This window comes from Medicago truncatula, chromosome 1 (genome assembly GCF_003473485.1).
Source record: "Medicago truncatula cultivar Jemalong A17 chromosome 1, MtrunA17r5.0-ANR, whole genome shotgun sequence".
Lineage (NCBI taxonomy): Eukaryota > Viridiplantae > Streptophyta > Magnoliopsida > Fabales > Fabaceae > Medicago > Medicago truncatula.
In genome coordinates, this window is record NC_053042.1 from 53,482,495 (window position 1) to 53,503,623 (window position 21,129).

Consider the following 21,129-nt stretch of genomic DNA (forward strand, 5'->3'; position numbering starts at 1 on the left):
CCTAAATAAAAGCTCAAACTACAAGATACTTCAGCAGTCATAAAATTTCACCTCATTTGTCCGTTACGTATTTGGATTTGTTTGTGAAGCATTTTTGTTTTCATTTTTGTTTTTATACATTCAGTTTATCCAAAAATGTAAGACATTTGTTCACTTCAAGAATTCTTTTTTCTTCTTTTTTTTCTTGTGACAAATCTCTTTTATCTTTGTTAACATGCAAAACTAACAAATATTAAAAAATATAAATATAAAATGTTCTCACAAATTAACAGACACTTAGGTTTACGTTTACCATTTCCTATATTTGAAATGTTATTTTCTATATTTATTATTGGCAGATGGAAATTAAACTAACATTCGTATGGACAACTAGATAAGAATAGTCGGGCTGCTGATTCTAGAATAACAATTCAGCTTCTATGTCACTACTATGTATATAGCAAAACTTCTAAATAAATTTTTAAAGAAAATTGTCGATTACTTTGTGAGACAATCCATATAATTGTCACAGGCAGTAAAACTAACCCCGAGTCGGGACCTTAAACATACAAACAAAAAAACTGTAAAATTGGTGGTAACCTCAAATTGATCTACAATCTTGAAGCCTAGTGGTGTAGCAATGATAAGTTATAACATAGTTTTGTATTAATCATATAGCTATAGAAAGGGTATTAATGCAACCTTCATGTTGATGATGCATGTGATCCATTCCCTTCACGATTTGCGGGGTATTTCCTCCACCTTTTGACTCACCGCAAGTGTTGATAGCTTTTCTTCTACTTTGGGTGCATTGTTGTCTGTCGAAACAGCTTGTGCAACAAGTGGTTCACTTGGGATGCATGGCCTCCAAATTGTTTCGTTGCCGACATCCATAAGTGCAATACCCTTTGCAGTTAGATCAGTTCTAACGTTGTCGCTCTTGGCAAAATCCTTATTAATCCTAGCTTGCCTTCTTTCTTCTATCGATTTTAGCACTTCAACTTCTGTCAAACCTGCTCTCTTCAACGCCTTATCTTTCAATTGCTGCAGAACCTGATGCACCGATAAAAATTAGCATATCCTTCCTCTTTGTGATGCCTTTCCGAAAGAATAGGAATCTCTAAAGATTAAATGAACAACAGACAAGTTCACTTAAGTAAAACGTGTTACCTCAGCATAGGACAAAGAGGACAGTAATCCTAGTACTTTCAAAATTTCTCTAGCTTCTTTCTCAACTTCCAATAAGGATTGAACCAGTTGCAATTGTGCTCTTTTCTGCATTTTTTTCTGGAAGATACACAATAAATTTAATAAATTGCTGACACTACATAAAACTGGCACTGAGAAAATACCTTCAGCATCTTCAAAGAACCGTTCATGAATTTCAAGGCCTCTTGGAGAGCACCGGTTAGTATTACTGGTGTCTGCAAATCATCTGACATTTTTGTTTGAAACTCGTCTTTCAACTTCTTAATACACTCTTTGGCAGCATCATTAATTGGAGGCACCTTTTCTTTTTTCTCGGTGTCTTCTTGTAGAAATGACGATAAAGTGTCTCTACAATCTTCAAGAGTCTAACAACCAAATAACAAAATCCTGCTTAAATTCAAGTACATCATAATAGCTAAAAACAATTTCTCTACTGATATCAATAAATCATTTCTGTATCAAAAAAATAAATAAAGCATTTCAATATTGTTAGGTATCAGTAGCTTTTAATATTTATGTAAATAGATCCAAACAATAACATGACTGTGATAGAGTCAAGAGAGTTTGTTCTTGCAGCGAAGACTTAATTGTACATTTTTCTTCGTTTAATTGGATTCAGATCCTCGGCAACGGCAATGTCAGCAGCCGTGTCTGCTGCCAAATATGGGCCATTAGATTGACTAATCCATTAGAATATGAACAATATTAAAAAAAAAAACAATGGAACCTACCCTTATTAATTATTATATACACATACAATTTTTCCCTCCCAGCGTATTTATTCAGCGCCGCTTTCTTGTTTTAGGAAATTTCTATTTTTTGACGAATCTTAGCAAATTTATATTCACGCCTGCGCTAATTCTTTTTTTTTTTTTGAACATGCGCCTGCACTAATACTTACTTCCCGGCCGAACTCTGGGTTACTAGGTCCCTTCCCCCTAGCAACCGGAGGGTTAACACCAAAACAAATGTAATAAATTTACTGAGAGAAAAAGAAAGTTGTGCCGAATAAATTAATAAGGGTAATTCCGTTTTTTAATATTATTATTCCTAATCCAATGAATTAGCCGATCCAATGGCCCACATTTGGGAGTAGACATGGCTTCTGACATAGCCACTTCCGAGGATCCAAATCGGAACTTATACATGTAAGATAGTCTGAATTGAAACAAGACCAGATATACAGAGAGTGAAAACAATTTTGGTCATAGAATATAAGCAAATGTCTTCTCTCTAGAAATTATGCGTAGCAGGAAATACACATTGGCAATTCTATCTTCAAGTCATGACTTACGCATAGCAATATGGGATGCAAAACTTTAAAGTCATTCATAGAAAAAAGGGAAACATTTCAATGAACACGTCTCCGTAGAAAAACGAATCAATTTCAGGTTACATGATGAGACTGTTAACCTTGACAGAACTTGTCTGTCAACACAACCAACGAAGCAGAATTGGTGAAACAGATTATAAGAGGCTGCATACCTGAAATATATAATAAATAGCATCTGACGAAGTCTCCAGCTGTGTGATGGAGTAATTTAGTGGAGATCTATAATGAGCACTAATCAAGAAATGTCTCAAAGCAAGTGGATGGTAACGTTCAGTGATCTGCAATAGAAACAAAATAGCGTGAAAATATTAACAATGTATCCTTTAGAAGCCTTCTACCATGTACAACCTTCAAAAATCTAAAAACAACAAAAATTTATCATAAAAGTCCATTGCTGTCAGTCGCTGATCGCGAAAAATAGCAGTTTGTTCAAATTCCGTTATGCTACAGCAGTATAGCCGCTATTTGACAATATTTTGTCGTGAATATCGTATCACGGGACAATAGTGGTTTTTTAAATTCCACTATGCTACAGCACTATTTTACAACACTTGTTAAAACATGAATAGCAAAAAGTTGTTCAAGATCTAACCTGCCGAATAGTGAAAAAATTTCCTAAGGATTTCGACATCTTCTCATTGTTGTTAGTCACATGCCCATTATGCAACCAATAACTGATGTGGCTCTCTTTGTCAGCAGCCCAGCTTTGAGCAATCTCATTTTCATGATGAGGAAAGATCAAATCAATTCCACCACCATGAATATCAAATTTATGAGATAAATAACACGCACTCATTGCACTGCATTCAATGTGCCATCCAGGCCTTCCGGGACCCCAAGGACTGTCCCAGCTGGGCTCTCCTGGCTTAGCAGCCTGTAATTATTATCATGAAATGAGTAATATCCCAACTATAACCAAAGAATATGTTAACAAAACTGGTAAGGGTTCTTGCACCTTCCACAGTGCAAAATCAGCTGGGTGATGCTTCCTTGAGTCGACAGCAACTCGTTCCCCAGCTCTATTATGTTCTAGCCTTTGCCCAGACAGCGCGCCGTAATTTGGGCATTTCTCAACCGAATAGAAAACATCTCCGTTAACCTCGTAAGCATAGTCATTGTTGATAATCTGAAACAGACATTAATGATTAAACTCCTATCAAATACTTAATTAATTCCTTCAAACTAAAGGAGAACATGCCACACTAGAGCAAAAAGCGTCGATAATTTAAAGGGGTTGAGGAGGAAGACAGAAAATCTAAATTAAATATCACTAGATCAATGAGCAGAGTGTAATATAAGTTCATTGGTGAAAATTACATGACATAGCATAAAATATACATATCATTTCATAAAAAAGTGGCCTTCGCGTTTATCTGTCGCATTCATCAGGTAATTAACAAATTATAAATGCACTGTCAACATTGGCATTCTATTGAAATGAAAGTGATGCAGAAATAAATGTTTTCATTTCGGCAATTCCTCTAAATTTTCAAACAAAAGCAAAAGAAGGCAGTCAAAATGGAAGAGTAAAACCTGGGTTATCATGTCCTTTATCTGGTCAATGTGGTCAGAAACACGAGGCTCCTTAGTCGGTCTCTCACACAGAAGATCAGACATATCAACATTATATTCATCGCAAAAATGTCTGCTTAACTCAAAAGGATCCACACCTTTCTCATTTGCTCGATTAATTATCTGCAGCAATGGTGATATTAGCAGTTTCAAATAAGCACACAAGAATCATATGAAAAACTAGTGTAAAACAGTACTAGTTCAGCATATAAGTTATAAGAGACAAATGAACTTGTAGCATTAATTGACAGTTATGAGTTTTCATGTATCAAGCAGGAACACTGACATTGCTAAAAAACGGCTTCTCGTCCAAACTATAATTCAAAAGGGACACTTAAGTCTGATGTAAGAACCAAGCAATACACTCATTATAAATGTGGACAGCCATAATATGATTCTTTATATATTTGTGGCACTCCACAATGTCTCAACCCATGCAGCCATCTCCATTTACATTTTACTCAGTTAACAAAAAAAATCCTCATTTCTACCATTATTATATAGTTAGCAGATACTGTTACAAACTCATATTGCAGTTATAATCGTATATCATTTGCAGGTGCCATTCCAAAATGAACATAAATTTTGAAGGATTAAAAACTAGATTAAGCATTATAGTGTCTATCTCTCACCTATATTGTTCTCTCACTCATCTTATCTATCATTTCTCTTTCATAAAATACACTAAAGTCACCATGACTTTCATGCTACAACAAAGTCGGTAAATTGAAATCGAGCTTTATAGATTAGATAGCAAACTAACAATTACAGCGGCAAGTTAATCTCACCTTGTCATCAACATCGGTGAAATTCCGCACATATGTGACCTCATAATCCAAATGTTTAAGGTACCTGCATGTTTTCACAATTAAACAAAGTACAAACAATAAAAACAACTACGCAAAGTATAAACAACAAAAAATTTCATGTTTCAAATATCTAGAAGGAAAAAAAATAATGGCAGTATTGGGACAAAAACCCTCAACCCCAATTCTTTCTTTGGAAGAAAAAAAACAATTGATTATGCAGAATTCAGATCAAGGCAACAAGAATATGAAGTTGAAAACAAAACCCAATTAAGAATGATAGAAAAGATTGAAAATTTGTAAATAGATTGAGAATTGATTGATGATACCTGAAGAGGATATCAAAAGAAACGGCGGCACGTGCGTGACCGAGATGACTCAAATCATAAGCTGTAACTCCACAGACATACATGGAAACCTTACCGGCTACTTTAGGGTTGAAGATCTCCTTCTCGTTATTCATTGAATTGTATAATTTCAATTCAACGGAATTGTATAATTTCGATTCAACTCGTTCTTCCGCCATTGACACTATCTCTTTCAAGTGTCAATCGAGAACGAGGGCGGTGATAGGGTTTTGCGGCGGTGGAGGGTGGTGGTGATGGCAACGAGAGAGAGTGAGGGAGTTAGGTTTCGATGTTCTGTTCTCTCTTGATTTTGTTTCTTTCGGTTTTTATTCTCTCTTTTTTCAGTTTTTATTTTGTCCGTTTTTTTTTATTTTTTTCTGTTTTTAGAACTTTTTTTGGAAATAATTTGAAATTTTATAAATTCAATGTAGTATTAATACAATGCATAATTTGGCATCATTTTCTTAAATGCCCGTAGGTAAAATACTTATGCTCAATTAATACATAACAATTACTCTTTCATTATATTCTTTAAAAAAATAATTTTTTTTTTTTTTTGTGATGATCAAGGTTTGAACCCCGAACATTGCATATATTATGCATTGTTTCACCAACCGATTTAAGTTCACAAAGATAAAAAAAAATAAAAATACTCTTTGGTTACATGATTGTTTTCATTTATTTAAAAAAAAATTATTGTTTCCTTTTTCAAAAAATGTGATTGTTAAAAAAAATGATAATTTTTTTTTGCCTCGTCGTGTTCTTTTTATATAGACTTTTGTTTTAAAATGTTTTTTGTGGTGTTCGGGGTTCAAACCCCTACCAACTGAGTTAAGCTCACGTAACTTTTTAAAGGGATTTTATACAGACATATTTATCAAGTATGATAAAGTAAAATAATTTGACTTGCAATAAAAATAAACAATTTGACGGTCAAAAAAGAGTAAAACAATTGGAATTTTTTCCCTTCCTTCCTCCAAAATTTGGAATTTTTTTCCTTAAAAAACAATTTGAATATTCAATTCAATCAAATATGTTTTAAATGATAATATTGATTTGTAATAAAATAATAAATTTGTATAAATGAGTTTTTTATCATGTACAAATTTGTACATATTAAAAAATTTAAAATAATAGTTTTGCATGGGAACTTTTACAATTTATATTAAATATATAAATTTTTACTAAATAATTGTTGTAACTTTTTCAATAAAAACTATGAAACCTGTTGGACAACCCTATTATAAATTATTTGTTTTTTAGGAGTAAAGTTTTTCCTGAATTTTGCACACAAAAATATTGAAGACAAAAATTTGACTTACTATTTTAAATGAAAATCATAAAAATAAATGTGTATATAATTATTTAAATCAAGCTTGAAATGTATAAAAAAAAAATGTAAAGCATGCGTGATTTATTTCAAAATAAAAAATAGATCTTTATCTGACGGTTACCATTCTAGGATTCGTAGTGGTGAATCTTTCTGTTGGTACTCTTCTTGGTTGAGTAAAGATCATTTGGGTACATTTGATATGTTAAACAATAAATATTGAACAGAACAACACAAGACATGACAACTCAATACAAGCTAGAACACCACAAGACAAACTTTTATGATATTGAATAATATTTGGTCTTATTCAATTTTTTATGGACAAAAGTCTATTTTGGTATTTTAGACAACTTAGAGCGTAAACCTAAGCCGAACGCTAGAACCACCATCATTATATAAATGTACATGAAACCAAAAAACACATAACATTTTCCCAACTAGTTTTCTAGAGACAGATTTTTTTCTCTCTTTCGTCTGAATTTCGCAGGGAAAATGGAATTTTTTGCTGAAGAAAAAGAGAGTATTGTTGCTATGGGCAATGGTTCTGGCGCCGATGAAGGTGAAAGTGAAGGTGAAATAGTGAAGGCTCCTCTTCACAACTTTGATTTACCTTCTTCTTTGAAGTGGGGTTCTCAGCGTCAACTCAGGTGTCAAAAGGTCACTGACAATGGCGACGGATCCTCGCAGAGGGAGATGGTTTCTACACTGGAGAGTGCAATGGAGAGGATAAGCATTTTAAGGATTGCTTACGGTGATGATGAAGGGGTCGATGCTATGCGGGAGAGGTTGACACTTGATTTGAAGGCCGAAGCTAGAAGGATGAAAGATGTCGTTTTGAAAAAGGAGAAAGAGAACAGTGTTGGTAGTGGTGGTGAAGGGTCGTCAAAGGCTGCTGCAAGAGAGAAATCATGGAATTTTAGGACTAGGAAAGGTGTTGCTAGAGAGGCTGGAAAGGGGTTGAAGATTGATGAAAAGAAACCCAACATATCGTCGCCGTTAAAAGGTGGTGGTTCTACTGAGAAGAAGACGATGAAGTTTTCTTTGTCGTTAACAAAGAAGGAGATTGAGGAAGATTTCATCAAGATGACAGGTCAAAAGCCTCCTAGAAGGCCCAAAAGGGGACCTAAAAATGTTCAGAAGCAAAAGGAGACCTAAAATGAATGATTGATTAATTGGTACTAATCGTAATTTTATATTTTGATTATAATGTTGATTTTATTATTTGTGCAGACCCTTTTCCCTGGTGCGTGGTTGTCTCAGGTTAATGCTGATTCCTACAAGGTTCCTGATGCTCCTGAGAATGGCAAGGTATGTACGTGCATGTGTATTTTTTTTTAATTGGTTGTTATGATTGGTTTAATTTGAAATTTGAAGAGAAATTAAGCGTTGGATTGGATGTGGTTTTACAGAAGTAGGAGAAGCATTAAGAATGGCAACTTCGAAGACATGTGTAAGCCAACTGCTGGGAGTTACAACATCTTAGGATACATCTGACTACGATGTAGGATTTGATTTTGTTTTTTCTACTAGCAGTTGATTAGTTTTTGTTTTGTTTTTTTTTTGTTTTCAATGTTGGTTTTGGTCCAATAGGGATCAATCTTTTTTTTTTATTTTTTTTTATAAGAATAATTCTCTTATGAGATGTCATTGGTGGTGTGATTGTAGTTTCTGGTTCTGCAATGCTTTCATCAAGCTTTGTAGTGTTTTCAAAGAACCAGGCTACTATAACAATGTTTGACAATTTTAAACTTTGGTTTTCATTATTTTACTATATTTCATGATACTTATTTTATGTGTTTGATCTTGTTGAATTTTTTATGGTAAAATTTAACTTCACTTATCACATCAAGTTTATGAGATTGCATCAGACCCATATCTATTACAGAAAAATAGAGGTTTTCTGCAATTGAAAGTGATCGATAAATATATTATATTGTACTTATTTTATGTGTTTGATCTTGTTGAATAGTTTATGGTGAAAATTTAACTTCAGTTGTCACATTGGATTTATGAGATTGCATCAAAACCATATCTATTATAGAAAAATAGAGGTTTTATGCAATTGAAAGTGATAGATAAATATATAATTGAAATAAGAAGAGTATAAATAGACTAGGGAAAGTTATTAGAGGAGTAACCAATGAAGCTTATTTCCAATACAACTTAGCAATTTATAGTATCAAGATAGTTGAACGATTCATTTAGCAGGTTCATACTGATAATTGTAAATCTTTGGTATTGATAAACCCATTCACCAATTACCATTTTCATTATAGTGGAAAATGCAAACAATTAATTAATGGAAATTCTTATATAAACTTTGGTCATTTAAAACACGCTTTTTATTTCATAATTTCATCTCTTTGTTGTTAGTTTTACGCTCACTTTTACTCTCATAATAATTTTTATCTCGTGATTTAATCTCTTTGAGTTTAATTTGACAATCCTTTTTTACTCAGTCTTGCATCTTATTACTTCAACCTTCAATAAAAGAAAATATACATTTCTTTGTGTCAAATGGATCCAAATTAATATAGTTTTTAGGCTTATTAGATCATTTGGTCCCTTATTTAATTTTATATTTTCATTTTGGTCCCACAATTAATAAAAATGGTGTTTTGATCCCTCACGTTTGTCTCTGTTTGCCAAATAAATCCGACTGTTAATTTTAACCTCAAATGATGTTTACGGTAAACCAACCTTAAAAGTGGTCCACCATAAATTCTATTAATTATTTTAATTTAAACCGTTTGATTTTTTTGTTAAAGGGAACCATTGGATCATGCAGGTCTATTTTATCTTACGATGTACCACCAACATCTAATTTTTTTCATTTTCTTCATCTTCTATATTTTCATCTTCATCAACCATTATCATACATTTATACAAACAAACCCAGAAAAATAATGGGTAAAAGAAAATTCATTTAGGAAAGAACAAGAAAGAACCAGGTCTGTTCCATGAAACTTCTTTCTTCTTCTCCCAAATCCAGTACCATAAAAAAACTAAATCTGACCCATTCCTTTCTTCTTGTTTTAAATCGCCGAAAACCTCAAATTCATCACACATGAATTTGGATTTAATCTTTTCTCTCCAGATTATGGTTTTTTTTCGAAATCTATTTCTCATAGATTAGATTTCAAAACACGTTTTTTTTTCCTTCTTCTTTTCTTCCTTGGGTTCATCGTTTCCCCATATCAAAACACAAACAACAACAATCATTTCTTCTATATATTCAAAATCATTATGTTGGTGAACCATTCGTTTCTTCTTTTTTTAAATCTGACCCATTCCTTTCTTCTTTTCAAGTTCTAGTTTTTTAAACAACAACAACATTCAACATCCAAAAAAAAGCACCCTTTATAAAGATTCGAGGAATCATCATAATGTTCTTGGTGTTACTGTTGAATCTGAAAAAAGAGAAGAAAAAGAAGCAAAGATTTGAGGAACCCATCAAATCAATTGATTAAAAAATCACGAAAGATTAGATTTTTGGTTGAAAATCATCCAAGGGGAAATGAGAATTTCTGTTGAATCTGTTGAATGTTGTTGTTATGTGTTCTTCTAATTTCTATTTTGCGAAGAAGAAGAATTGAAGAAGAGAAAAATGGAAGTTCAGTTTTGGATATGAAGAAGAAAGGGGTAAATCGATAATTTCACATGTTTGGTCTCATTAAGGGCAAAACAGTCCATTCACATATGAAAATCTAACAGTCCCTTTTATATAAGTAGATCGAATAGTTGAAATAAACAAAATTAATGAGGTCTACGATAGACCACTTTTAAGGTTGGTACACCATAGACATTTAGAGTTGAAGTTAACCGTCGGGATTTATTTGGCAAACGGAGAAAAAGATGAGGGACTAAAACGTCATTTTTATTAATTGTGGGACCAAAATGAAAACATGAAATTAAATAAGGGACCAAACGATCTAACAAGCCTAATTTTTAACTGTCTATGTTGCATTTTATGCAAAATTATCAACATCCTAATTTTCAATTTTATTTTATTTTATTTTTTTGTCGTCGGCCCACCACCAACAAACCTCAACATGTTTTATAGACCTCAAATGGATACTCAAGGTGTAGGAGTTTTCTTGTTATAGGTATTGTCGAGTGAAAGTGAGGGTGATTGGTCTCATATCAACCATATATGGGATAAATGTTGGATGTATTAAGAGAGTAATTCCTATATCTAATGCTTTGATGTTTTGGATAAAAATGTGGTATCTAATTTTCTTATGGTCCTTGGTCTCCTTTATCATTAACACATTGTTATTCCCGAAGCTCTCTCGAACTTCATAACATAAACAGTCATAGTTGCCACTATTTGATTTGTATGGTTACGTGAAATTGATAGTTTGACAATATCATATGGATAGGGGTTCACAAGCATTTTGAATCGAGTTTTTTTTTTTTTTTTGTTATATTTTTTGGATAGAGTTTAATAAGACTCAATATTATAATTAATTCAAACTCGCCTTTTCATAAAAATAATTAATTGAAATTCTACAATTTTAGTTGAGCTTATGTGATTTCTTGTCAAACCTAAACGAAGCAACTTGTGATAAGAACAACTTAGTTTGGTTGGGTTAAAATCAAATTATGAATAAATTAAGAGTTTAAATGCGGTGTATTGTCGGTTCAAAACAACTTTGAACAGACAATCAATGAAACACTCAAAAGTGAAAGAAGGTAGTTATATAACATCACAATTGTTTTTTATTTTACCTTTTATTATTCTAATATGTCAATTTTGAGTGTTTGTATTGATTGTATGTGCAATTTGCAAAGCTGTTTTGAACCGACAATCTATCATCTTTAAAATCAGCAAGTTGCAAACTCATAAATAATTGTAACGTATTATTCACATTTCATGAGTTTGTTTGGTGGGTAAGATATGATAGAGAAAATATATGATAAATAGATGAGTATGAATATGATACATAATGACAAGAGAAACAAATGCACACATGATAAAAAATATATATTGTTTTATCTTTTTACGTGTTTGATGTACATTTGATAGCGACATGATATGATGTATATGTCCAAATTAAAATAAAAATAAATTATAGGATTAATTAAGTTTTTAGTCCCTATAAATATTCACAGTTTTGTTTTTAGTCCCTACAAAATAAAATCACACTTTTTAGTCCTTATAAAATTTTCCATCAGCATTATTAGTCTCTATAAATTTTTCCATCAACAGTTTTGGTCCCTAAAATGCTTAAGGAAAATGTCACAAGAACTAAAAAGTGTGATTTTATTTTGTAGAGACTAAAAACAAAACTGTAAATATTTATAGGGACTAAAAACTTAATTAAAGAAGACCTAAAAATGAAAGGGGAAGAAACGTCTAAATTGTTCATCCTAAACTCACAGCTAAACCCAAAAAATAAAAAAGTTCTATTATTTTCTAACACTTTTCACTTCAATATCTTTAGCATCCAATCCATCACCTTAATCACTCATCTTCTATAACTAAGTACCATAAAACAAAATCACCAAGATTCAATTTTGGTTCTTCGACGCCGTCGTCCAAAGTGGTTGGTCAATGGTGTGTGAAGTTTATCAATTTTGGTCGGAAAATTCAATTGACAATTATATTAATTGAATGATTCATATAACGAATAATTCATCACACCATTATTTTTAAATTATAATAAAATTTCACTCCTTTCTTTCTCTACTAATTAAAAATTCTTATTTGGCTCTATTAATTTCTGGATAATGATATTGGTTTGGGAAACGGGAATGATATTTGTACAACCAATTCTAAATAACTTTTGTAACAACCACTTTTCCTCTCTTTTTATTGGATAAAAACAATAGAGAAAGAAAGAAGAAGAGAGAGAATTAAAACACATGTAAGTATGAGAAAGAAGATTATTTCAAAAGTTGTCAAAAAGTAGTTATACAAATACCATTCCTCTTTGAGAAATAACAAGATTGGGAACACCATAAAGAAAATGGTTTTTTTTAGAAGAGGTCGCATGACTAGTAATTCGTTAGAGAAAAGGTTTCTTTTGGAAGAGGTCGTATGATTAGTAATGTGTGCTACTTTCAATCACATTTATAAGTAAAAAATAATTTTTAGGTTGATTAAATACCTAATATATCTAGTCTATAAATGTAATAAGATACATTAGTTATTCAATGACTAAGAAAGGAAAATGTTACTCCCTCCGTTCCTTAATAAATGACCCAGTTGACAATATACATTGTTGACTTGACATACTTTGACCACATTTTAATACTAATTCACAAAGATAAATAATATCATGTAAGATGTTGTTGGATTCGTCTCGATGAGTATTTTTAAAATATTAAATTTTTATAATTTTTTTTAATAAAGAATTGAAGATATCAAAGATAAAACATATGCATTGGTATGTTTGTCAGAGTCAACTAGATCATTTATTTAGGGACGGAGGGAGTGATAATTTGATTTACTTTAGAAAGCCCAAACAACAAAATCATCATAGCACAAACCGAACTGCAATCCAACAAACCACTAGTTAACTAAGATCGATCATAATGCAAAACATCCATGTCATTGTCATTCTCTCTACCCTACCTTTATAATTTAACACATAATTAGCTATACTCATGTCACAATAAACTAAACCAAACCAACAACGATAACTTTATCATCAATGACATCGTCATCGTTTCCAAACTTGACCACCAAGTACTACATAAAATCAATACTCCAGTGTTGACCTAGCAATACACGTTCCAAAACCTACGGTTGTGATTGCATTATTCGATCTAGTATAAATTGACCGAGATTAATCTCACATACCCGCCAAAAAAAGAAAAAGAAAATAAAAAAGTGAAGAAAATAGGAGAAAGCAAATAAAATAAGGGTCTTGTTAACAAGGGCACATGTTAAAGATTTAAAAAATAGAAACAATTTATAACTTTTATGTAGAAAAAGTTACTTTTTTATATTTTAATGTGTTGAATGCACAAATTTCAAGACAAAATTTTTATTTTAAACCTCTTATCAAGTGTCCTAAGGACACTTATTAATATTTCCTATAAAATAAAGGTTAAATGAGAGTTTGGTTCCTATAATATACAATATTTTGTTTTTATCACTTTAAATAAATATCCCTCTAAATGTTTCTTCAAACAGTAATTCATCAATTTAATCGGCTTTTATGTCAACTCAAATGTATTATGTCAAAAAAATTGAATTATTTTTTATAGTCTTGTATAATATAACATATAAATCTTTTTTCTTGCAAAATTTAATTTTTTTAACAACGCTAGAGTTAAATGTGATTTCAAGTTTTTGGCCTTTAACCTCTAAAAAAAAAGTTTTTGAAAAATTCACATTAAATTTATCTTTTGTTAAAAAATTTAAATTTTTGTATACCATTTTTCTATAATATTATAAACATACCTGGAAAAAAACTCATTCAAAAATATAAAGGACCTTTGACCAAATTTTTTAAAAACTGATTTAAAAATAAAGACAAAAAATGTTGATAAAACATTAAAGGATCTTTATCCAAAAATTTGAGACGGATTAAAAACATAATATACTATATTTCATAGAAACTACATTTTTTTTTACCAAAATACAAATGAAAATATATTTAACCCTAAACCAAAGGATATAGTTAATGAGTTCAAAAAAACGGACCGAGAACATTTTTTTTTTATCAAATTATATTTAGTTGACAAGGGAACATGAATTATCAACATGTCTCGAGAACTAAAGAGGTAACAATTGTCCAAAAATATTTTAACATTAGAAATTGTTTTGACCAACACAACGCATAATAAAAAATATTTTGAAATTTCGAGTTGAAAGATTATTATGGTTAATCACCACACAATCGAGGGACAAAAATGACTATTGCTTCATAAAAAACACCCCAATGCGCATCTTAGCACAGAGATTAGAAACCTAAGCCGAACGTTAATAGCGCCATCGTGTATATAAACACGCACACGAAAACAAAAGAAACACTTTACGTTTTCCCGGCGAGTTTTCAAGCCACCGAAGTTTTTGTCTTTCTTCTGAATTTTGCTGAGAAATTTCTTCAACTCCGAGAAATCTCAATAGGTTTTTTCTCTAAACTCGCAGTTACTCTGTTTTTCGCTGTTGCTGTTGTTTCGATCAATGGTGTTTTCTGGTGAAGAAGAAGAGAGTGGTGCTGTTATGGGTAATGGTTCCGGTGAAGGTGAAAGATTGAAGCATCCTCTTCACAACTTCCATTTTCCTTATTTGAAGTGGGGGAATCAGCGTTCTCTCCGGTGTCAGAAGAATCCTGAAAACGGTGACGATCCGTCGATGGTGTCACCGCCGGAGAATAGGATGAACAGACTGAGAATTGATGGTGGTGATGATGGGATCGATGCTATGCGTGAAAGGTTGATGTTTGATCTGAAGGTTGAAGCTGGTAGGATGAAAGATGCGATTTTGAAGAAGGAGAAAGAGAATGGTGCTGGAGAAGGATCGTTGGTGGCTGCGGCGGGAGAGAAGGTGTGGAATTTGAGAAGGAGGAGAGGTGTTGCTGGAGAGAATGAAAAGGAGTTGAAAATTGATGAGAAAAAACCTATCGGTTCGTCGCCGTTAAGGAATGGTAACGGCGTTGGTAAGTTAAGAGGTGGTGGTTCTCCTGAGAAGAAGGTGAAATTTTCTTTGTCATTGATGAAGAAGGAGATTGAAGAAGATTTCATCACGATGACTGGTCAAAAGCCTCATAGAAGGCCCAAAAAGAGACCTAGAAATGTTCAGAAGCAAATGGATGTAAGTTGATTTAATTAGTACTAACTACTAATCCTAATTTTTAATTTCATTTTGATTGTAATGTTCATTTGTGCAGACCCTTTTTCCTGGTATGTGGTTGTCTGAGATTAATGCCGATTCTTATAAGGTTCCTGATGACGTTCCTGACAATAATGGCAAGGTGTGTTTTTTTTGTTTTGAATTGCTTGTTCTGATTTGTTTGATTTGAATTTTGATGTTAAATTTGGTTTGATTTTGATTTTTGCAGAAGAGGTAGAAGAAACAATGAGAATGGCAACTTGGAAGGCCTATGTTAACTGACTGCTAGGAGTGATAACAGCTTAGAATACATCTGACTATTATGTGGGATTTGATTTGGTTTTTGTTTTTCCTAGTAGTTTAGTTGATTTGTGTCTTTTGATGCTTTCAATGTTGATTTTGGTTCCATAGGGAATAGTCCATTCTTTTGTTTATAAGAATAATTCTCTTAGGGGAGGGATGGCAGTTTCTATTTCTACAATGCTTTCATCAAGCGTTTACAAAGCTGCTATAATAATAATAATAATAATATTGATAATTTTAAACTTTGGTTTCAATTACACTTTACTACATTATATGGTTTGACACTTATTCTATGTGTTTGATCTTGGTTATGGTGAAAATTTAACTTCACTTATCACATTGTGTTTATGAGATTGCATCAGACCCTTAATTATCACAAAAAATTCATCCTTAACTGCTATAGATTTGGCTAAGCCATCAAGCTTTGATATGGTAGATTATGGAGTTCTTCCCCTTCCCAGTTTGGAAAAACAAATAAGCTCATTGCCAAGACAAAGACACCTATGCATATGGTATAGATGCGATCTCTCCCGATGCTCAAGACATTATCAACGCGGTAAAATGATACAATTGAGCTTAAAAAATGTTTGTATCTTCAAAAAAACTACAAACATTCGTTATAACCGTTCCACACGACATAAATGTCTGTATCTTGTATGGCAGTCTCATGTTTAACATACCAATTGAGCTTCTCTCATAATTTCAACAAACAAATGTATTATTATTAAACAAGGAATCAATAATATGCTTACTGCAGCAACAATGAAAATTGCTCTAAAAATCTGTCCAGGAACATCTGCAAGATAATAACAGTATATAAGGACAATAATGTCACTTAGAGAAATGAGAATAGCATACCTGCAGTGAACTCCATGACTACAACCACAGTCATGACAGCCTACATCGGCTCCTTTAGATACAACAAAAGTACAATGTCAAACCCAGACCAACTTTCAAAGAATGGACCACCCTTCTAGGGTCATCTTGGCCAACCTTAATTGCCATCCTCGCTAAACCTCGAAATCTTTTCACTTTATAAGCAAAACTGTAAAATGATTTCCAATGGCTTGAGCTACAAAATTCCATACTCAAAGGCTCGGATTTGGAGCAATAATTAACAGCTGAGATCACTTGAAACTAATTTTGTTACGTGTATTTTGAAACGGATGTGTAATTTAGTTCTCTTTTCCTCTACAAAATCCCATACTCAAGGACTCGTGATTTAAAGCGGTATCTGTGTCACACAATTTTTAATCTCAATCATCTTATCTCAAAATAATAGTCGAGAACACATGAACCTAATTTTGTTGTTGTGTAATATGAGCCATCCGATTTTAGATTAATAAATGAGACGGTTTACTTCATGAAATTGCATGTAGTTACTAGTTACTAAAGGCTCCTCTGTTGTATGTTTCATAAGTACTACTATTTTGGCACGAATCATGGAATAGAATTCGCCCCAATTGTTTTCTAATGTGTATCCAATCATAGTTTTAAATTACGGTCTACAACCGCACTCGTGCTTAAATGCAAAGGATTTTAAGGTCTTTGCAATGACATTGCAACCATAATTTCGACTTTATCAGCTACATTTTTTTACAATATAAATGTTCACAGGTGTAACCACAACCTCAATTTAAAAACATTAAAACTAGTAGCTAACTGCATCTTAGTTTCAATTCATTTGTAACATTATATACATTTTATTTTACATCTTAACTGAGAACCTTCTGCCTTTTTATGTTCTCTTCCCTGGGGTTGAATTGAAGAAGATTATATGCAAGATCATACGATTGTTAGCAATAGAAATGAAATGACTATCTTGACCATAAAGGTCTAGTTTGCCAGAAAGAGACGTTAGCTAGCAGTTTCACAATCACCCTAAAATTTTAATGGAGATGGACAATGTTTCTTTTGAATTTGAGACACGTGTATTTTTTTTCTTTATCAAAGTAACGCCAATTAATTCTTCATCTTAGCAACGAGAGCAAGAAATGCCGTAAACTTCTACTTTTAGAAGGTGACATTTTATAAATTATTTTACGCCGAAAATCATTTTATATTATCGGTCTACACAAAATTGCTTAAATTTTTAGGGGAACTTCTGCTATAACTTGAAAGACACTTTATTTTTTTTTTACAAATTGAAAGATACTTAATAACTTCTACTATAATTTATATATTAAAAAATGAGTATAATAAACTCTAAACTAGTTAATTTTTTTTAACAACGCACACGTTTTCATTTAAAATGGATGTTTGGATAAACGGTTTCATTAAACAAGTACAGGCGTGTAATATTTTTTTCTCCATATAAATTTTATATAAACCATTTCTAAGCTATTTGATATGCATATTTAATATTTATGTGAGAAGAAAAATAAAAATAAAAATATATATAAATGGATCAGAATGCTCATCAAACTAAAAAGCAATTTAAACATTGCCAGAAAGTGATATTCATTGCAGTCAATTTCTGTATTAAATATATGAGTTCAATTGAAAAGTTTGTTTCCTTAATATTTTTTTCACAATGAATGATATAAAAAGACCCGCCACAATTTTATTAAAAGTAAAGAGTACCCTCTGAATGTATGGAATATGTCAATATGGAATTGGAAGAGGTAAACTAAGAAGCATATTCTAGCTAAAATAAAAAGGCTTCAATTCAAGCCTTAAAAGTCTTGCAAAAGAGTTAGTATATAGAGGAAGAGGTTGACAATGTCACCATAGATAGCAATGGCAGCCCAAATGTATTCGTCATAGCTGTATCTTTTAATGAGGTCACAAGTATCATATACGATGAAGCCACACATTAATAATGCACCCAAGCCAGCATATACTGTCTTCCCTATTGGTCCAAGAGGGATTAATATCTGTTCAATATTATACAATCACATTTAGATATTAGACCAGTAAATAAAAATAAACATTGTATGAAATTAATTAATATTTACCTGAATAAGTGCAAACATCATCAACACCAAAAGAGAAGCAAAGAGGAATGGAGCAAGGAAACTAAAATCTTTGCCTCTTTTAACAGCCCAAAATGTGTAGAATGTTAAGCTAGCAACCACCACACCCGTTAGAAATGCTGCCTCTAGGACGACCGGTGCTGTACATTGACACAACTCACATGTTAGTATTGTTGTCCCCCTCACAAAAAAAAATAAAAAAAACATAGTATGGCAGTTGTTTTTAAAAGACAAAGTATATTTATAGAACAAGATGATGAATGCTCATTGAATGACTTTTACATCTTCTGCATATCCATTATACTCCGAAAAATGTTACATAGACACCCTTTATTCTCATACACCCTTGTGCACCACATACATTAGGAAGAGAGAAGAGGAGAGAAAAGAGAAAGTGTGCTTGTGCGGAGTCTATATGGCTACGTGTCAGATTTTTGTGTGGATGTCAAATGGTGTATTGTCACCTAAGGATGTCTATCTATCATAACTCTTATACTCCACATTCAAAAATATGTTTTGCGTTTGAGAATAAAATTTGCGGTCTTTACTTTACAAACCAATATGTGTTCTCGATAATATTTTTAAATTTCAAACCATAAATGAATGACTTGTTCAAAAAAGCATAAGTGGATGATGTTTAATATCTATTACTACATTTTCATATTTTGTTTTTCATAGGTTCCCTCTATTCAAAATCAAAACATATTGGACATTATATATAGATATCTCTCTAGGTCAAGGTTTGAACTTGAACATTCATCACACAGAGTCTAGCTGATTTCGCTAGACTAAACCAATTTTAGTTTGTTATTTAATTTTTTGGTGATTCGTTTATACGAAGAAAAACGATGCATTTTTTTTCTTGGAAAGATTAGAAAACGGAATTGATCAGAAAAAGGAATGAAATCATACCTTTGGCAAAAACACAAGCAAATCCAACTGCAACAGACATGCAAAGAGTATAGAGACCAAGAAGAAATAGATTCACCGGGTGTTTTTTGTAATATTTGCTCAACGCAAACAAAACTGCATCCATAAATATCCAAAACAGAACATTAAATTAATCAAAGGAACCAAATAAACCCATATATATATATATATATATAACGAGTTTTAATTTGTTTTAATTTTTAAAGATAGAAATGATATGATGATTGATGAAAGGGTTTTATATATATATTACGTATGATTGTGAAGATGATAGCAACAATCAAGATAATGACGCAATAAAGACGGTTGCGAACAAAATCCCTTGCTGGTGGAAAAAACATGAAAAAGCATGCAACACCAGCTGTGAGCAGAAGCTGAATGGAAACAATGATGTAAACTTTACGGATGAAACCCCATCGGAGCTCAGGTGACTCTATCATCGACGGATACAGGTTGTCGCCATGTGCGTGGGAAAATCCAGCCTCAATGTCACCCTTACCCATGCCGGTGATAAACACAAACAAACAACCTCCAAAACAAAGAATATGTATGATCAATGAAGAATTGAATTGGATATGCTTTTATATTTCAATGGCTGTTTATTCGGTTGAAATAACGAATCTTGTCTTTTTTATTTTAAACCGAGGCCCATATTGTAATGCATTGTATATATAGAAATTGTTTCGTTTAATTTTGGCATATGCGTGTGTGTGATTTTTGTTGTTCATTTTGCTGTCTTCAAACGAGCACCGTTAATATTATGTCTCAAATCATAACGTCATATGACACCTACCACTTATTTACCTTATATATACAGTACAAAATAATAATAATAAAGTACAAAACAACCTCCAAGATTTACAATACTCATCATGTTACGTACGCATCACCTATTTGCACTAGACCGAAGTGGTATATACTCTCAACATGCATTGATAATTGATTAATATTTCCAATTACCATATAGCTATTAGTTGATTAACTGATTGCATACATGTCAATCATAACAAATATATATAGAAGGGGAATAAAAATTATGCAACCATCCTCTATATCTTTCCCTACTTGCAGTCCATTTCAAAAATTATGTAATTCATTTATTTATTCACACCATAGAGTTTGTACAAGGCGGGACGCCGGGACCTATCTATATTCCATGCCTCTGCCTCAGATGGTGTCATGTGCGCCTGACCAATACCAATTTGTCATGGCACCGCCAAATTCATTATAAAACTAAATTGCATCTACGTTACATTTAGAAAAACCAGTGAGTGTGCAGGGAGATTGTCATTGAGATATTGATGTTTAGCATGTTTCAAAAAATTGAAGAAATTATATGCTCAATAATTACTTGATCAGCTGACTCAGTTACGTCTTCTCAAAGCTTCAAATACCTTCTTTGCCACAAACTCCATGAAACCATGGCAAAACTTGTAAACGCAAGAATGTTCCTCAAAGAGCTCTTTCTCCAACAAACTTCACTAGTAGTAGTTGAGCATGTGTAATGAAAACATGGGCAGTACAAAATCGGATTCTAGTAGCGACATATTTTCT

At 32.2% G+C, this 21,129-nt stretch overlaps 4 protein-coding genes across 5 annotated transcripts; 2 read left to right on the forward strand and 2 right to left on the reverse strand.

Moving 5' to 3' along the window:
* Positions 1-395: 395 nt before the first annotated feature.
* Positions 396-5,561, reverse strand: LOC11431016 (cysteine--tRNA ligase 2, cytoplasmic). 2 transcript variants are annotated; one of them, XR_005643902.1, is made up of 10 exons: positions 5,229-5,561; positions 4,882-4,945; positions 4,055-4,216; positions 3,477-3,647; positions 3,114-3,395; positions 2,674-2,799; positions 1,332-1,553; positions 1,150-1,266; positions 593-1,032; positions 396-532 (listed from the first exon to the last, which is right to left on the reverse strand). XR_005643902.1 is itself a non-coding variant. In XM_003592584.4 (9 exons), the coding sequence occupies exons 1-9, from the start codon at positions 5,423-5,425 to the stop codon at positions 715-717; spliced, it is 1,659 nt and encodes a 552-aa protein (XP_003592632.1). In that variant the 5' UTR covers positions 5,426-5,561; the 3' UTR covers positions 416-714. The 2 variants fall into 2 exon arrangements, 1 of the variants encoding a protein (XP_003592632.1); XM_003592584.4 differs by having other exon boundaries at positions 416-1,032.
* Positions 5,562-7,071: 1,510 nt separating this feature from the next.
* Positions 7,072-8,280, forward strand: LOC11421895 (uncharacterized). The gene is made up of 3 exons (XM_024775153.1): positions 7,072-7,710; positions 7,810-7,887; positions 8,245-8,280. The coding sequence occupies exons 1-3, from the start codon at positions 7,072-7,074 to the stop codon at positions 8,278-8,280; spliced, it is 753 nt and encodes a 250-aa protein (XP_024630921.1).
* Positions 8,281-14,536: 6,256 nt separating this feature from the next.
* Positions 14,537-15,927, forward strand: LOC11425406 (uncharacterized). The gene is made up of 3 exons (XM_003592586.4): positions 14,537-15,349; positions 15,426-15,509; positions 15,597-15,927. Exons 1-3 carry the CDS (start codon positions 14,720-14,722, stop codon positions 15,603-15,605), a joined length of 723 nt encoding a protein of 240 aa, XP_003592634.1. The 5' UTR covers positions 14,537-14,719; the 3' UTR covers positions 15,606-15,927.
* A 2,200-nt stretch (positions 15,928-18,127) lies between these two features.
* Positions 18,128-20,179, reverse strand: LOC11425407 (protein LIFEGUARD 4). Its single transcript, XM_003592588.3, has 4 exons — positions 19,829-20,179; positions 19,558-19,671; positions 18,628-18,785; positions 18,128-18,546 (listed from the first exon to the last, which is right to left on the reverse strand). Exons 1-4 carry the CDS (start codon positions 20,076-20,078, stop codon positions 18,346-18,348), a joined length of 723 nt encoding a protein of 240 aa, XP_003592636.1. The 5' UTR covers positions 20,079-20,179; the 3' UTR covers positions 18,128-18,345.
* Between the last annotated feature and the right edge of the window lie 950 nt (positions 20,180-21,129).

Coding starts and splice junctions, on each gene's coding strand:
- LOC11431016 (XM_003592584.4), bottom strand. CDS start 5,425: ATGGCGGAAGAACGAGTTGAATCGAAATTATACAATTCCGTTGAATTG. Junction 4,946..5,228: donor TCTTTTGATATCCTCTTCAG/GTATCATCAATC, acceptor GAAAACATGCAG/GTACCTTAAACATTTGGATT. Junction 1,267..1,331: donor GTTCTTTGAAGATGCTGAAG/GTATTTTCTCAG, acceptor TGTATCTTCCAG/AAAAAAATGCAGAAAAGAGC.
- LOC11421895 (XM_024775153.1), top strand. CDS start 7,072: ATGGAATTTTTTGCTGAAGAAAAAGAGAGTATTGTTGCTATGGGCAAT. Junction 7,711..7,809: donor CCAAAAGGGGACCTAAAAAT/GTTCAGAAGCAA, acceptor TTATTTGTGCAG/ACCCTTTTCCCTGGTGCGTG. Junction 7,888..8,244: donor ATGCTCCTGAGAATGGCAAG/GTATGTACGTGC, acceptor GTGTGATTGTAG/TTTCTGGTTCTGCAATGCTT.
- LOC11425407 (XM_003592588.3), bottom strand. CDS start 20,078: ATGGGTAAGGGTGACATTGAGGCTGGATTTTCCCACGCACATGGCGAC. Junction 19,672..19,828: donor TATCATCTTCACAATCATAC/GTAATATATATA, acceptor TTATGGATGCAG/TTTTGTTTGCGTTGAGCAAA. Junction 18,786..19,557: donor TGCTTGTGTTTTTGCCAAAG/GTATGATTTCAT, acceptor GTCAATGTACAG/CACCGGTCGTCCTAGAGGCA.
- LOC11425406 (XM_003592586.4), top strand. CDS start 14,720: ATGGTGTTTTCTGGTGAAGAAGAAGAGAGTGGTGCTGTTATGGGTAAT. Junction 15,350..15,425: donor ATGTTCAGAAGCAAATGGAT/GTAAGTTGATTT, acceptor TCATTTGTGCAG/ACCCTTTTTCCTGGTATGTG.